The 15,985-nt window shown below is 60.8% G+C and overlaps 1 protein-coding gene across 1 annotated transcript; it reads right to left on the bottom strand.

The window, feature by feature from the left end:
- Window positions 1-197: 197 nt before the first annotated feature.
- On the bottom strand, window positions 198-10,181 carry TBX10 (T-box transcription factor 10). The gene is made up of 7 exons (XM_065591007.1): window positions 10,053-10,181; window positions 9,479-9,523; window positions 3,951-4,063; window positions 2,167-2,268; window positions 1,564-1,735; window positions 806-961; window positions 198-269 (listed from the first exon to the last, which is right to left on the bottom strand). Exons 1-7 carry the CDS (start codon window positions 10,179-10,181, stop codon window positions 198-200), a joined length of 789 nt encoding a protein of 262 aa, XP_065447079.1.
- Window positions 10,182-15,985: the final 5,804 nt, after the last annotated feature.

The following is a 15,985-nucleotide window of genomic DNA, read 5'->3' on the forward strand; positions in this document are numbered from 1 at the left end:
TCTTGACTGCTCTTTCCCTCTTCTCTTGGGATGGGACGGGGGGAGGGGCTGGGTGTGTGAAGGGCTGCAAAGTGGATGAGCCCTTGCGTGGGAGGGAGACCCCCCCCCCAGTAGTTAGGACAGTGGGACCCTGTGTGGGGAGGGGAGTCACCAGTGCTCCCATCTCCCGCCGGGTGGGGAGGGTGCTGGAGGGGCAGTTACCAGTCGTCTGGCTCGCAGTCCCGGAACCCCTTGGCAAAGGGGTTACTGGCGATTTTCAGCTGTGTGATCTGCAGAGAGAGAGAGAAGGGTGAGGGAAGCAGCCCTCCAAAACCAGCCCCGGAGACCCCCCCACCCCAGAGGGCTGGCAGCAGCTCGGGGACACCTGCCCAGATCAGCTGCTCCCTAGGCGCAGTGGGACAGGAATCCTGCGGAGAGACGCTGCATCCCCTGCATGAAATCAGCCCTGAGGCCACCACCCAGCAGGGGGCGCTGTGACCCCAGGGAGGGGGCAGAGCCTGCACCACCCAGCCCCACCCTCCCCAGCAGGGGGCGCTGTGACCCCAGGGAGGGGGCGGAGCCTGCACCACCCAGCCCCACCCTCCCCAGCAGGGGGTGCTGTGACCCCAGGGAGGGGGCGGAGCCTGCACTGTGTAGCCCTGCCCTACCCCGCAGGGGGCGCTGTGGCCCGAAGATGGGGGCGGGGGGAGGGACTCCTGTGAGCAGGGATCACAGGACCGGGGACTATAATGTCCAGCCCTGGGGCCCAGGGAGGGCTGGCTCAGTGCCCTGTAGGGGGGGGCCGGTTTCTGGGCCTCACACACACCCGGTGGTTCTGGTAGGCCGTCACCGCCATGAACTGGGTCTCCACGAAGGTGAAGGATTTGAAGTTCTCGTGGGCGAAGCGCTCGCTGTCCCGGCGCGGGTCCACGTACACCACATGGAAGCGGGGCTGGTACCGGTGCATGGAGTTCAGGATGATCTGCGTATGCCAGAGAAGAGCCATGCTTGAGATGGGCACCGGGACAGCCACTGCCCATGGCAACATATCCCGCCCCCTCCTTCACCCTACGGCATAGCTCTGCACACACACACACCCCACCCCAGTCCAACAGCCCACCTTGCCCCGACCCTCACGGCCCATGGCACCCTGTCCCACCCCCCATCCTCCACGCTGTAGGGCCGCGTCCCGTGCATGGTCTCTCAGCAGCCTCCTGCCCCTGCCAACGGTGCCATATCCCTGCCCCCCTGAGCCAGGCAGCCCTGGGGCTGGATTGGATCCGGCAGGGGCGCCCCTAGAGGGGAATGGCCCTGTGCCCATTCCCCACCCTGTGAGCCAACCAGTCCCCTGCCGTGGCCTTGGATCAGAGACAGCGCCCCCTAGAGGGGAAAGGCCCCCTGCCCCATTCAACCAGCCATTGCTTAACCTTTTTCGGAAGGTGAGGGGGACCCGTGTGAGTGCGGGGGGTGTTCCTGTTCTGCCAGATAATGCTGCAGCTGGGCGGTCTCTGGCCTTCAGGGACTGTCCCCTCCCCCCCGCCCCCCACGGTGTGCCCGCTGCCCAGGTGTGGCACGGTGCCTCACGTGGCCGTTGTCGTCCAGCAGGTTGTTGGTGAGTTTGAGCTTGTCGAAGGAGACGATCTGCCTCATCCACTGGCCCCCCTTGGCGGGCGAGTCGGGGTGGAAGTGGACTCGGCCGGGCGCAGCCGGATCCGCTCTGCCAGCCACCAGCCACGAGGAGCTGTGGAAGGCATATCTGCAGGGAGAAGCCAGGCCTGAGCACTGGGGGCACCAGCTTTGGGGGTCCCCCCCCGAGGTGGAGGCCTCATGCATTGACGAGGGCTGTCTGGGTCCCAGAGGTTCCTCCTGCCCCCTATAGAGGCCATGGGGGGGCCGGTTCCTGTTCTGGGCTCTAGGACATTTCCATGGGCGCCGGGATCCTGCTCGGGGGGAAGGGGGGAGACAGTGGTGAGTGGGGGCATGCGACTGAGCAGTGGGGGGAGGCCCACACAGGCCATGGCTGGGGCAGCCAGAGTACAGGAGCCAGGTGGGGTTGGGCACAGCTGCCAGATCTATGGGCACCACGCCCAGCACAGGGCTGCCCCCTCCCCCACAGGCTGCTCTGCTCAAGGATCTGGTGGGGGGGCTGGGCAGGAGCTGTGTCCCCCCCACGTGTATCCCCCCCACCTGTATCGCTTGTCGTCCAGGGGCACGAAGTCCATAAGCAGCACGTAGTCGGCCAGCGGGTCCAGCCCCGAGAGCTTCACCTGGAAGGTGGGGAACATCCTCCTGTGGGAGAGGAGAGGGGAGGGCATGGGGCGCTGGGGTCTCCCTATCGCACAGGACCTGGTGACATTGGTCACAGGGGGAGAGGCTGGGGTTTAGGTCACAGAGTGGGGGTGTGACGAACTGGGACTGTTCTTGCTGGGGTGTGTGAATGCTGACAGGGGAGTGTGACTAGGATGGTCTGCATCGGGGGATGGGAGCCGGCCCAAGGGAACATACCTGAGCTTGTAACATGAGAACCCAGGAGGGGGTTGGAGGTCAGATGACTCCGGGGCCCGGGAAACTGAACAAAGGCTGTGGGAGGGGTCGCTGAAGGCAGAGTGCTGGAAGCAGGCTGGAAGGAGGCTGGAGAGATGGCTGGGAGGCAGAGATGGCTCTGACCCCCCAAGGGGGTGGGCTGGCATGCCCTGGGACCCCAAGCTGGACCTAACTGAGGGGGGCCCTGTTGTCTGTGCCTGCAAGACCTGTCTTGGACTGTATTCCTGTCATCCAAATAAACCTTCTGCTTTACTGGCTGGCTGAGAGTCATGGTGAATCGCAGGAAGCCGGGGGTGCAGGGCCCTGAGTTCCCCAATACTCCGTGACAGGGGGGCGCCGGGGTCCCTGGTCACACAGAGAGTTGGGGGTCAACCTGTCGCATGTGGGGGGCTGGGGCTGCCAGTCACAGGGGAGGGGCTGGGGGCGTTGGTCACACGGGGCACTGGGGTTGCCCTGTCTCAGAGCCTCTTCCCCGCTCAAGGGGCCCAGCAGGGGGCTGGAGTAAAGGGGGCAGGTGCCCACGGACTGGGGCATGTAGCAGCCTGGACACGGTGGGCGTGAGCATGAGTGTGGGGCAACATGAACCCATGCAGGAGCAGGAGAATGAGTGGGAGTGTGGGGGCTGAGGGCAGGTGCCAGAGGGGAGAGCCGGAAGTAGGAGGTGGTGGGAGGGTAGTGGGGGGCAGATGCATTTGAAGCACTAAGTGGCAGGGGCAGCGCTGCTGGTGGGGGGTGGGCAGAGCTGCCCAGCAGCCCCCCCACACCCCCTCCTCCCGGGAACATCACACTGCAGCAGCAGCTCATGGTCCCTGTAATATCAGACTGGGACGGAGCAGCTGGAAGACCAGGCATGGGGGGGGGGCAGACTCCAGCCCAACTGCCATCCTCACAGCCCCCTCTCAATAGGCCCAGCACCTCCGCAGCCCCAAGACACCCAACCCCATTGGCATCCACCATCTGCCCCAGTGCCCCTTCTGTGCCCAGCCCCCTGGTGCCCAGACAAACCAGGCAGGGAGTGCTGGCTCCTGTCACTGGCCAGGCTCATGGCAGTCCTTGTTCCACCCACCTCCCCCCATCTCTCCAAGGGCTGCAGGGCTGGACCCTGCAATGGGGTCCTGGGCAGCCGTGACGTGTGGCACCAGCTGCCAGCCCTTAGCGCTGGGGGAGCGGCTTTTCTGGCCGGGAATGAGCCACGTTGCCTGGTGCAGCAAGGGGCCAGATCAGACTCCCAGGAGGGTGGGGATGGCACCAGATCCCCTTGCATGGAGCCAGGACAGGGTCGCACAGAACACCAGGCTGGGACATGGGGGCACAGCTCCTGCCATAGGGGTAGTTTTTTGGGGGTGGCATGGCCCCTGCCAGGGGCTGTAATGTGGGGGGGTACATGGGGATCCCTGTGCTGCCCTGCCTGGGCAATGCCCACCTACCTCCCTGCTTTGGTGACAATCATCTCGGTGCCCAGGCTGTTGAATTCCTCCCACAGGCTCCGCATCTCCAGCTGCACGGACACGTTGGACACGTGCTGGTTCTTCCTGGCTGGCTGGACGCCGTCCCCGAGCCCCGCGGCCCCTTCCCCAGCAGGGACACCAAACCTGACGCAGGCCGGCGGGGGCCCCAGCAGGCAGGGAGCCCCCATGGGGCTGCCCCACTCAGGAGCAGAGGCGAAGGGGCCCCCATCTGACGTCAGGACACTCAGACTGGCTGTGAGGAATGCTGGCAAAGGAGGGGAGAGGATCAGTGCCAAGCCCCTGTGGTTATGGGCATCGGGGGGCTGGGTCATGGATACAGAAACCAGCCAAGGCATCTTCTGGTGTGTCCCAAAGCGCCTGCGAGTTGGGGAAATGGCAGTGCCCCTTGAGACCCCCGATGCTGTCCCTCAATCCCGACCCGCAGCCCCCTGCTATCTGACCCTGAGCTCCCCCCACCCCCGACCCGCAGCCCCGTTATCCCAGCCCTGAGCTCCCCCCACCAGCGCCCAACCCGCAGCCCCCTGCTATCCCAGCCCTGAGCTCCCCAACCCCTGACCCGCAGCCCCGTTATCCCAGCCCTGAGCTACCCCCACCAGCGCCCAACCCGCAGCCCCCTGTTATCCCTGCTCTGAGCTCCCCCAGCCCCGACCCGCAGCCCCCTGCTATCTGACCCTGAGCTCCCCCCACCCCCGACCCGCAGCCCCGTTATCCCAGCCCTGAGCTCCCCCCACCAGCTCCCGACCCGCAGCCCCCTGTTATCCCTGCTCTGAGCTCCCCCCAGCCCCGACCCGCAGCCCCCTGTTATCCTGGCCCTGGGCTCTCCCCCAGTCCCACCCCACAGCCCACAGCTATCCCAGCCCTGGGCTCCCCCCAGTCCCGCCCTGCAGCCCCCTACTATCCCAGCTCTGGGCTTCCACCCCCCGCCCCCAACAGCTCTGCCAGTGCCCCTCAGTACCAATCCGCAGCCCTCCATGAGCCCACCCCTGGGCTCTTTCCATAAAGCTCTGCTGATCCAACCCCCCCCATCCAGCTGGGTTTGCAAAGTGCCTCATGCTTGGGAGGGGCCCCCACTGCACTCACTGACCATCAGCATCATCTCCGGCATCGTTGCTGCTCCAAGGGCTTCATAGCTCTGATGCTCCAGCACCTCTCATCATCCTGATCCCCCTTTCAGGGAGCCTCAGCCCCCCCCCCCAATCACTCTCACACCAAGCCCCTCTCTGTAGCAAAATCCCCTTTCCCAGGGACGCTTGTTCCTTCCTGAGACCCCATCCCCTTCTGCTCTCCCCAGGCAGTCAGTAACCGGGCCCTGAGCTCCGGCTTCTGGAGCCGGGCGACCCCTCCTCGGCTGGTGTTTGGACTGCAGCATCACGGAGAGGCGTTAGCCAGGGCTGCTCCCGCAGGCCCCAAGCCAGGGCACTGGGCACCCCATCAACCTGCTATCCTGGCAGCTTGGCATCCTGCTCACACCCACTGGTATCTTAGCCAGCCCTCCACACTGGCCCCAGCCAGGCCAGAGATCACCAGTTCCTTCATCAGGGGAATAGAACCCAGGAGTCCTGGCTCCCAGCCCCCCGCTCCGCTCTAACCCACCAGCTCCCTCTGCCCACCCCCCTCGCATGCACACGCTTTGTACAGGTATGTAGCATGTACCTGTGTTCAGTACACGCTGTCAGTAAATTCTATGAGCTGTAACAATTCCCATGCCCTGTCCAAGTGGGGGGAGGGACCCTGACCACCCAGCCAATTTGCTCTACACAGAGGCCACCTTGGCATCACCCTGGGCGCTCCTCACGGCACAGCGACCCCTAAACGCCGTACCGAGGCCCTGAGAGCGGTTGCAGGGGTTAGGAACGTGGGTCTCTTGTGCTCGACAGGCTCTGGACCGAGAGGGCAGGGCCTGACCCTGACCCCAGCCACACACCGCAGCGCTCAGATCGCTGGAGCCGGGGTCCTATGTGCCCTCTCCCCTCACACCCATCCCCCCTGCGTCTCCCCCTGCCCACCCACCATTTATAGCCGAGTCCCTCAACGCCCCGTAACTCACTGTAGGCGGGACAGGTGCGAAATGCCCCAGCCGGGCGGAGTGGGGATGGGGGCGCGAGGGAGGTAAATGGGCCAATGGGAAACGTCAGCCAAGGGTTCCCAGCGGAGGAGCCCCCGGGTGGATTTACCTTCCATCGGTGCAGCGGGCGTCGCGCCGGCTCCCTGGCCAGAGCCCGTCTCCCCGGCCCAGTGTGGCTGTAACTCGGTTTCTGAAGCCTCTGGGCTGGACCAGGCGATTTTATTCTCCGGCTCGGGGGGCGGAGATTCACCCAGCGCAGCGCGGCGCAGCGCTGAGCAGCTCCTTGGGGGGCACTGGCCGGCTCAGGGCGAGATGAGCAGAGAAATCCTCTGCCCCACCTCCCGCCCTGGGCAGCAGCTCCGCCGTCAGCTATTGATGAGGAGACCGCAAGCAGGGCACTGGGGGCAGCTGCCCTGGAGCACGGACTGGACTCAGCCAATATCCCCCGAGCCGGAGGGGCGCTGACCTCCCTGCTGGGGGTAGGGCTTAGCTTGGCCGCTCAGACCTGAATGAATTCTTCCTTGCACAGCCCCAGAGCACGGGACACGAACCCAGCCATGAGGGGACCAGCCGGCTCCCCGGCCTGAGGTGGGAGGGATGGTGAGGGACTGCCTGTTCCCTAGCCCCACGCGGCGAGCGGGCCCAGGGTAACCATGCCAGCGGCTGTGCTGACTGAGCCGGCATGGCCGGGAGCAGGAGCAGGCCCAGTGGAAGGGGCAGAGTGCGTTCGACTCTCTCTGCCGTGACCCACTCCCCGGCTATCCCAGTCCTGGCCTCCCAACCACACAACTCAGCCCTTGCCCCTTAATTCTGACCCATTGCACCCTGCTATCCTAGATCTGGACTCCCTTCCCCTCAGCTGTGCCACCCCTTGATCCCGGCCTGCTGCCCCTTGCTGGGCTAGCACTGGCCTCCCCTTCCCACCTCAGCCCCACATGACAGTTTCCCCAGCTCCTCCTTTCCCAGCTCTGTTGATCCCCCTCTGGTCTCCCAGCAGCCAAAGGATGAATTAAATAAAACCCCTGGGACATTTGCCCACCGTTCGTCAGACTTTTTCCTAAAAGCTGTTTTATAATCAGCCGTTATTTGGCAAGGTTGGCATTTCTGACACTCGTAACTATTCGATGGCACGTCGTCCCGCAGCCCAAGAAGTTACAGGGCAGATCTCCGTTCCTAAAGCCGATGAACTAACAGAAATCAAGCCAAACAGGGTGGCTGGGTCCATATTGATCCCCAGGACTGCACAGTGCCATGCGTTACAAAGCAACGACACTCCAGTGCAAACGCTCCCTTGTGCAACAAGGCGGGTGAGTCAGTTACACCCATGTCCACCCCCAACCATTAAAATCCCGGGACATCCCTCCTTGTGTCACACACTGCACAGCACTCAGCCACCGCCACAAATCTTCAGCTGGCCCCGCTAACAGCTGCAGCTTCCATCCCACTCAGAAGCAAAACCCCACCCAAGTATCCGGGGGACATCAGAGGACAGGGCCTAGTGGCTGGAGAACTGGAATGGGCTCCATTCCCAGCTCTGTCACCGGCCGGCCGCAATCACTTTCCCGCTCCGTGACTCGGTTTCCCCATCTGTAAAACGAGGCGAGCGCTGCGCTCTGCTTTGTGAAGGGCTCTGAGCACTGTCGCTAACAGCTGGTAAGCTTGAAGCTCACGCCGGTCGGGTGCTACTTACGGACTCTGTCCTGGAGCTTAGACGATTCCCTGTTTATGCTGAATGGAGATATCCCATCTCCTAGAACTGGAAGGGACCTTGAAAGGTCATCGAGTCCAGCCCCCTGCCTTCACTAGCAGGACCAAGTACTGATTTTGCCCCAGATCCCCAAGCGGCCCCCTCAAGGATTGAACTCACAACCCTGGGTTTAGCAGGCCAATGCTCAAACCACTGAGCTATCCCTCCCCCCAATACCAGCTTGCTCTCAAATGTCACCACATCAACACTGTAAATGGTGCCCCTCCAGCACGCAAGCCCCCGCCCCTCCGTGCTGTGTGGGTTCTGCCCCCTGCTGGCCGGTCTGGGCCAGACAACCAGGAGAAGCTGCGAATCTGAAATCAGAGCCCCCTCCCCGCTTCTCTGCCTCCCCTAGGGCAGCAGCTGTTGAGCTGAGGATTCCACCACCTCCCTAGGTAACCCATTAGACAGAGGCTAAAGGAGCGTGAGACTGGCAATCAGGTGGGGCGGGACAAAGAGAGAGGTGACCAAAGGACCTGGCCAAGGATCCCACCCCAGGGCTGGTGAGGGTTTAGCTGAAGCCGGTGGAGTTAGCGGTGTCATCTGGGGCTCTCCGTCTGGGCCAGTCAGGAGGCCAGGGGGCAGGCCCAATGGCGTCCCCGGGGATCCCGGCATCCCCGGGGACGCTCGCTCCTTCCTGGCCACGCAGCCCTCGCCCCCTCAGAGTGACCCCCGGAAATATGTGGGGGTGAGAAGTGTCATTCCCAGTAACACTTGCCCATCAACCCTCGGTTCAATGATCTCAGCACAACCATCCCGCCCATTGCCAGGCTATCAGCTCGTCACCGTGCCAACCCCCAATTGTACCAGGAGCCCGGCAGACCCCTTTGGCCCGGCCTATTTAGCTCCAGGTTTTCTGGGCTGTGTACGGCTGAGCTGGCCTGATCCTTTGGATGAGGCAGAGGACAGGTCCCCGGGGGCCCTGCCAGGACCCCTCCCTCATATAGCAGGAAGCACGACCCCCAGGCTCAGCCCCCAGCAGCGACGGTCTGGGGAGGCACAGGGCGGGACTTGCTGGTAGCTAGCCGAACTGCCCTGGCATTGGCTGGGAGCAGAGCCGGGGCGGCCAGTTGCTGCACTGGGCGGGCACAGCGGGGGATTCTGCCCACGCGCCGTCGGCAGCGGTACTCGGCCACTCACGAGCTGGGGCATCACATCGGACACTGAGGGAGCCACCTGTGATTCATCCTGCCCCTCAACGGGGACTGTGGGGGACGCTGCCTCATGCAGGCCTGGCTGGAGCCCCAGCCCCAGATGGCTACTGGCCATTGCAGAAGTGGCTGGGGGCCAGGGCCGGCCGGAGGCTCCCAGGTGTCCCTGGCTCCGTTTGGCCGTGGCAGGGTGCGTCACAGCCTGATGCCCCAGCCCACCCTGGATCCCTGGGCTGCTCCCAGAGCCCCCACGGGGTCTGTCCTGCAGACACTGGGGCTGCTGAAGGGGCTGGTTAGCCTGGGGGCAGAGTACGGACGCGCCCTGTTCTCTGGCTGGCAGCACCTGAACTGACTGTGTCCTGTGCGGCTGGTGGGCACCGCACACGTCCTGTGGGCACAGAGGGACAGCCAGCGGGCACTGCCCATGTGCTGGGGGGCATAACAGATGTCACTGCTCCCTCCTCACCCTGCCCCACGGGCCGGTGTCACCAGGCCAGGCAGCCGGCCCAGCCATTGCACCGACAGACTCTGCTGCGGGAGCCCGGCTCCCAGCTCCCTCCCCCTGCTCCTGGGGCCCAGTCAGGCCAACAGCCCCCTCACCCCCGTGCCCAATCTGAGGCCTGCTCCAGAATCACCCCCCCCATGCTCCCTGCTGTCCCACTAAGCAGCACCGACAGGCACAATTCCCCCTCCCCCGCTCTGGCTGTGCGCAGCCCCCAGGCTCAGGACCTCCACAGCCCTCATCCATCTTCCCCCTGCCAAGCTGCTGTCAGGGCCGGGGCGCCTCCTCTCACACCTGCTCATCTCAGCGCTCGATACGCACCGGCCCTGCCAGGGACTTATTGGAGCTGCCAGCGCTTGCGACAGAGGGAGATAAATGGGGCAGAGGCGGATGGCGCTGCAGGGGACAGGGAGGATGAGATGCGGGGCGGGAGGCACGGCTGGAGAAGCGTGTGCTGTGATGGGGGCTGGGGCGAGAAGAGGCGAGCCCTGGCCCAGGGCAGAACGCAGCCGGGCTCAGAGAGGGGCAGAGAGCTGGGGGACCCGGCTTGGTGAGGGGGGTTCTCCTGCCCCAGGTCGCCTGGGCACCCCCTCACATTGCAGACGAGCAGGGGCCTGGAGCCACGGGACGTCTCAGACTCCAGTGACCTGCTGTGGAAGGGGGATACAGCCGCGGCTCTGTGCTGCAGGGTGTGGGGCTGCGAGAGCCCAGGGGACCTGGCCATGTCTCAGTGCCCGAGGTCTCTGGGGGATTCGGTAGAGCAGGGGATGCAGGTGTGGCTCTGGCCAGCGGGGAATGGGGACTGCATGGGAGTGGGAGAGGTGCAGTCACCTCTCAATTGCAGGGGATCTCGGGGTGTGTGTGTGTCACATACGGGTCTCAGTGCTGGTCAGGCCTGGAAACTGGCGCAGAGACCTCACTCATGTGTCAAGCCCGACACTCCTGGTGCTGTGTCCTAGCAGAGGGGGCGTGGCTGTGTCTGGGTGCCAGGTGCCCCCGGGTGCTGTGTCCTAGCAGAGGTGGCTGTTGTCAAGCTGTCCTGTGATGGCTGCAGAGTGAGTACCAACCTCCGGGCAGACAGTTAAGGGGAAGGACAAAAACCTCAAATTGCCTGGGAGTTTGAGACTTCGATTCACCAACCACGAAACCTCAGGCATTAGAACAGCCTAGCCAGGGAGTGACAGACAGGCCCCTCGGCAAGCGGCTCTATCCCGTCACCTAGGCAAGGTGGCCTGTGTGATAGATGGTCCCGTACACCAAAGATCACAGCAATATTCAGGTTACTCCCAGTCCCAAAGGCAGGACTGGGCTTAGAGAAAATGGCACTGTGGGCAAACTTGTATTTTGGTGCCCCTGGCCTGCATGGGCACCCCCCTGTTGCCCTTGGCCCCCTTGGGTGCCCTGGGCTCCCCAGGATCCCCCATCACCCCTGGCCCCCACTGTCTCCCTCCCAGTGCTTAATTTGTATTGAAAGATCTGCTGGGGCCCAGCCTGGCACAAATTAAGCCCTGGTTGGGCAGCTGGAGAGCAGCGGCTGCTGGCCGGGCCCCCAGCTCCGAGGGCAGCACCGCTGCCAGCAGCGGCAGCGACGCGAGGGTGGCCTGGTGTATGATGTATTGCCGTCCTTTCTTCTGCCCTGCTGCTCATAGGCGCCGACTTTGTCAGTGCTCCGGGGCTGGAGCGCCCACAGGGAAAAATTGGTGGGAGCTTAGCACCCACCGGCAGCTCCCCACCCCCGCCCCCGTCCCAGCTCACCTCCGCCTCCGCTCTGCCTCCCCCCCTGGGCGCACCGCGTGCCCGTTTTTCCCCCTCTGACTCCCAGCGCTTGCGCTGCGAAACAGCTGATTCGCGCAGCAAGCGCTGGGAGGGAGGGGGGAGGGGGAGGAACGCGGCGCGCTCGGGGAAGAGGCAGGGCCAGGGATTTGGGGAAGGGGTCCAATAGGGCAGGGAGGGGGCAGAGTTGGGGTGGGGACTTTGGGGAAGGGGGGTGGGGCAGGGGTGGGGAAATGGTGGAGTCGGGGCAGGGCCGGGGGGGGAGGCACGAGCACCCACCGGCACGGGGGAAAGTTGGCACCTATGCTGCTGCTAGTGGTGGCACTGCCATCAGAGCTGGGTACCCGACCAGCAGCCGCTGCTCTCTGGCTGCCCCGTTCTGAAGGCAAAAAACCAGAGAACTGCTAAGTTACAAGAAAGTTGTCACACTATATCACATCATGTGATTTGGGGGCGGGGGGAGGGGAAATCAAATTCAAAATGCTAGCCAGAACAACAGAGCTTCCTATACATCGTAAAAGATGCCACTTCCTAGAGCTTGTCTCTTATATCTGCTCTGTCCAGCGGGTTTAATACGAAATGAGAAAGGATCGTTCAGAGATGGGCTTTCCTTCTTGCTGGGCTGTTATTGCAGAGTTAATATTTTAAAAACAAACAACCAGGCCAAAGACCTATTTTGCCCATTGTTTGTGTATTTGTAATTGAAAACCAAGTCATCTAAACCAGAAGTGCGCACGTTCCCACGTTCCAGTAAAAGAGGGTGGACACTGCATCAGCTACGACAGGAATTTCCACTATCCTGAGCTGTGGAATTGGAGTGTCAAGAGATTAAGGCTTAAAAAAAAACAACCCCATATTCACAATAACCAGTCAAACACAATAGAGAACACACAGCACTTCCTTCACCAGGCTTGTGTTGCTATAATTGTATAATTTAGCAACCACTTAGCAACTTCTATGTTAGCTATAAAATAAAAAGCAATAATCAAGTGCAAAAACCATGGCATGAGGGGTATACATTTTGGACTTTGACATACTGTTTAATAGCAGACAAATTGTCTTTACAAAAATAATCATTTGATTAGGTTAATCAATATTGCACAAGTTGATTCTAGTGCTTATTCTGAAGAAATGATCTTTATTAGGAATTAATTTGTAGGGCAATTCCTCATACGCAGACCCATGCATTCTAGCTTTAACATTATGCATCTGCAGTGCCGGTCTCAGAATCAGCAAGAAAAAATGCTTGCTCGCTCTCACAACAGGTACTGGGGATCAGCCTACGAAACCTCAGGCATTATAACAGCCTAGCCAGAGAGTGACAGACAGGCCCCTTTTTACTGCGGGTTATAAAGACTGTGTGGTAGAACCTTGAATTGTTCTTTATTCCTCATGGCAGCTGCAAAACATCAAAATGTTTGCAGACAAATCAACACAGATATAGAGCTGCTCCCAAACTCTGAACTGCCGAGCTCCAGCAGGAGCTGGGGACAGATCCTGCAACCTGCATGCAAAAACCTAAGAGCAAAAGAAGGGAAAGAGAACCCAGGCGGACGGAGCGGGAGATAGACCCATCTTGTGCTCGTGCAGAAAAGCTGAGGACGCAGTCACTGATCAAACAGCTTCATTTCAGTCATCTAATCTGAGACGCATGTCTGAAATTATTGGTAAAATACACAACAATTATAATGAATAAGCCCTTTGCCCCAACCTCTCCTGCGCCCCCTTCTTCCTTAACCCCTGCACTCCCCTCCTATGGCCCTTCTCCCCCAACCCCTCCTGCACCCCTTCTCCCCCAACCCCTGAATTCCCCTCCTGCACCCCTTCTCCCCCAACCCCTCCTGCACCGCTTCTCCCCCAACCCCTGAATTCCCCTGCACCCCTTCTCCCCCAACCCCTCCTGCACCCATTCTCCCCCAACCCCTGAATTCCCCTCCTGTTCCCCTTCTCCCCCAACCCCTCCTGCACTCCTTCTCCCCCAACCCCTGAATTCCCCTGCACCCCTTCTCCCCCAACCTCTCCTGCGCCCCCTTCTTCCTTAACCCCTGCACTCCCCTCCTATGGCCCTTCTCCCCCAACCCCTCCTGCACCCCTTCTCCCCCAACCCCTGAATTCCCCTATGGCCCTTCTCTCCCAACCCCTCCTGTTCCCCTTCTCCCCCAACCCCTCCCGCACGCCTGTGGGGACACTGACCTGAACGCAAGGCGCACCTGGCATTGCTGCACATTTCCCACCCCCTGCCCCTTAGGGGGGCCCAGAGGAATATTTTTTTGGGGGGAGCAGCAACAGGCACTGCGTTCATCACTGCTCCCCCCCCCACAAATGTTTCTCCATGGGGAGGAAGCTGGGAAAAATCTGGGTGTCTCCCCATGTGTCATCTCTGCGAGTTTGGGGGGGGTCACTGCCCCCCAGGCTCCCCCAAACTCCACCCATGCATGGCGCTCCCCACTGTCACTGCTCTGGGCGTTCCCCTGCCTGCTGGCAGCACCACCTCTGCGCTGCACATGGCGCCCCTCTGACCGCTGCGCTCTCGGCAGTCGCCCTCATCACCCCCCTAAGGCTGACGCTGTGTCCCAGCCCAGGGCCCCCACCCTGAGCACTCCCTGGTCCCCTGTCACCAGCTCCCCCCTGGACCCGACAGCTGAAGTGTCACCGATGGGCCGGGAAGGACAGGACCATACGTCTTGGAGAGAGATGTCAGTTTTACTTCTTCCCTGCTGGCCACAGGCCCAGACTATTTGGTATCAAGAGGGAACTAAAAACACTCCAGCAGACATGGGGGTGGGGGGGAAGCGGTAGAAGGGGGGCTGGGTTGGGGCCGCCATCTGTTAGCTCTTCCGCCCTAAACCTACACCGCTAGGTCATTCTCGGCATGGCTGTGATGCCGCTTCCTCCAGGAACCAGGCCTGAACAGGCACTAACTGCCGAGCTACTCAGTCCCCAGAAGCTGGGTTGCACCTACCCCCTCATCAGCCCCCTCCTGGCTGGGGGGCAGAGGGGACACCAGGACCCGACCAGCAAGCGTTGGACTCACCAAGGAATCCAGGCTGCCGGTGGCTTCAGGGATAAAGGCAGAGCAGGCAGTGGCCACATGGTGGCAGCACAGGCTGGGGTCTCTCGTATAGAGCACTGACTATCAGCAGACCTCAAAGCGCTTTCCAGAGCAGGTCAGCATCATTCTCCCTGTTATACACACGAGGAAACTGAGGCACAAAGAGGTGAAGTGACGTACCCCAGGCCAGGAAGCCAATAGCACAGACCCAGGTCTCTCCAGCCCCAGTCAAGTGCCCTATCCCCTAGGCAACATTACCCCCTTGCATTTCACTGGGAAAGAGCCTCTGGGAATCAAGATGGCCGAGAAGAGAGGTGGGCACTAACCATCTCCCCCATGACATACAAGCAGCCCTGAAGGTTGCAGCATTGGCTTTTACGCTCTGGCGCCAGGGCTCAGCTGCTTCCACTGGGGCTTGAACCCAGGCCCTTCTGCACGTAAAAACAGCTGCAACCGGGACTACACTAGAGAGTCAAATGCCCCAAGAAAACCCCATTGAGCTCCTTAGCAAAGGTCCCAGCAGCTCCTAGGCCTATGGATGGAGGATATTCTAAGGCCTAGATCTTCAAAGGTATTTAGGCACCTAACTCGCATTAAAACAATGGGAGTTGGGCACTGACGTATCTGTGAAGACGTGGGCCTAAGAACCTTGCTCCACAGCTCTTCAGCTGCTAGCGCCTGTAGGTGCCTTGCAGTCCTTGGAGGCATTTCCCAGCCTGCTCTAGCAGGTAAAGTGCAGAGATCCGTCTCCGTGACTGGCCGTGGCAAGCTGCAGCTGTATTGTGGAGAGACTGGAAGAGAGCGAGAGAGGAAACGGGCTGGCAAGACAATGAGGCAGCAGGAACCACGCCTTGGGTTTTAATAACGGTCCAGAAAGGAGGGAACGGACTAAGCTCGCCCCACCCAGCCCAGCTGCAGCTTCTTTCCTGGGTCTCCGGAAGTGGAAGACCAGGGCAGGGATGTGTCATTGGTAGCACAAAGCAGGATTATGCTAAATTAGTACAATAGCTCCTTCTAGTGGGGGTGGTGATCCATAGACTTCTAACCATTCATACACAGAAAGAAAACAGCCACAACTAGTGCCAAACAAATTGGCTTCCACCTGGTGTGAATTCCGGCTTTGTTACCTTTGTTTACCAGGACCCACATCCTGTTTGGAACTCTATAAAGTGCATAGAGATATCTGTAGGTACATACCTATGCTGCAGGTACATATCATTACACTGGTAATAATACAGCTTCACTTATGATTAGGGTCTACTTAAAATCAGAGAAACCACACATTTTTTGCGGGTTGGTCACAGCATAAATAGACAATTTTATGGATGTGGTCAGACAGTATATACACAAGTATTGGACTGTACAACTGTGACATTTGTAAGTCACCCTGGATAAGGGGTCTGCTAAAATTTAGGGTTGGACCCCAATACTATACCATGTCACCCTTACTTCTGCACTGCTGCTGGCAGAGCTGGGTGCCTGGCCAGCAGCTGTTGCTCTCCGATCACCCAGCTCTGAAGGCAGCGCAGAAGTAAGGGAGGCAATACTGCGACCCCCCCTACAATAGCCAGATTTCACAGGGGATACCAGATTTCATGGTCCTTGACATGTTTTTCATGGTTGTGAATTTGGTAGAGCCCAACTTATGATGTCATTATTGTGGAGTAATTAACAATTGTCCCAACCCAACGATGTTAGAAACA

The sequence above is a fragment of the Chrysemys picta genome, chromosome 4 (assembly GCF_011386835.1).
Source record: "Chrysemys picta bellii isolate R12L10 chromosome 4, ASM1138683v2, whole genome shotgun sequence".
In the NCBI taxonomy this organism is placed as follows: domain Eukaryota; kingdom Metazoa; phylum Chordata; order Testudines; family Emydidae; genus Chrysemys; species Chrysemys picta.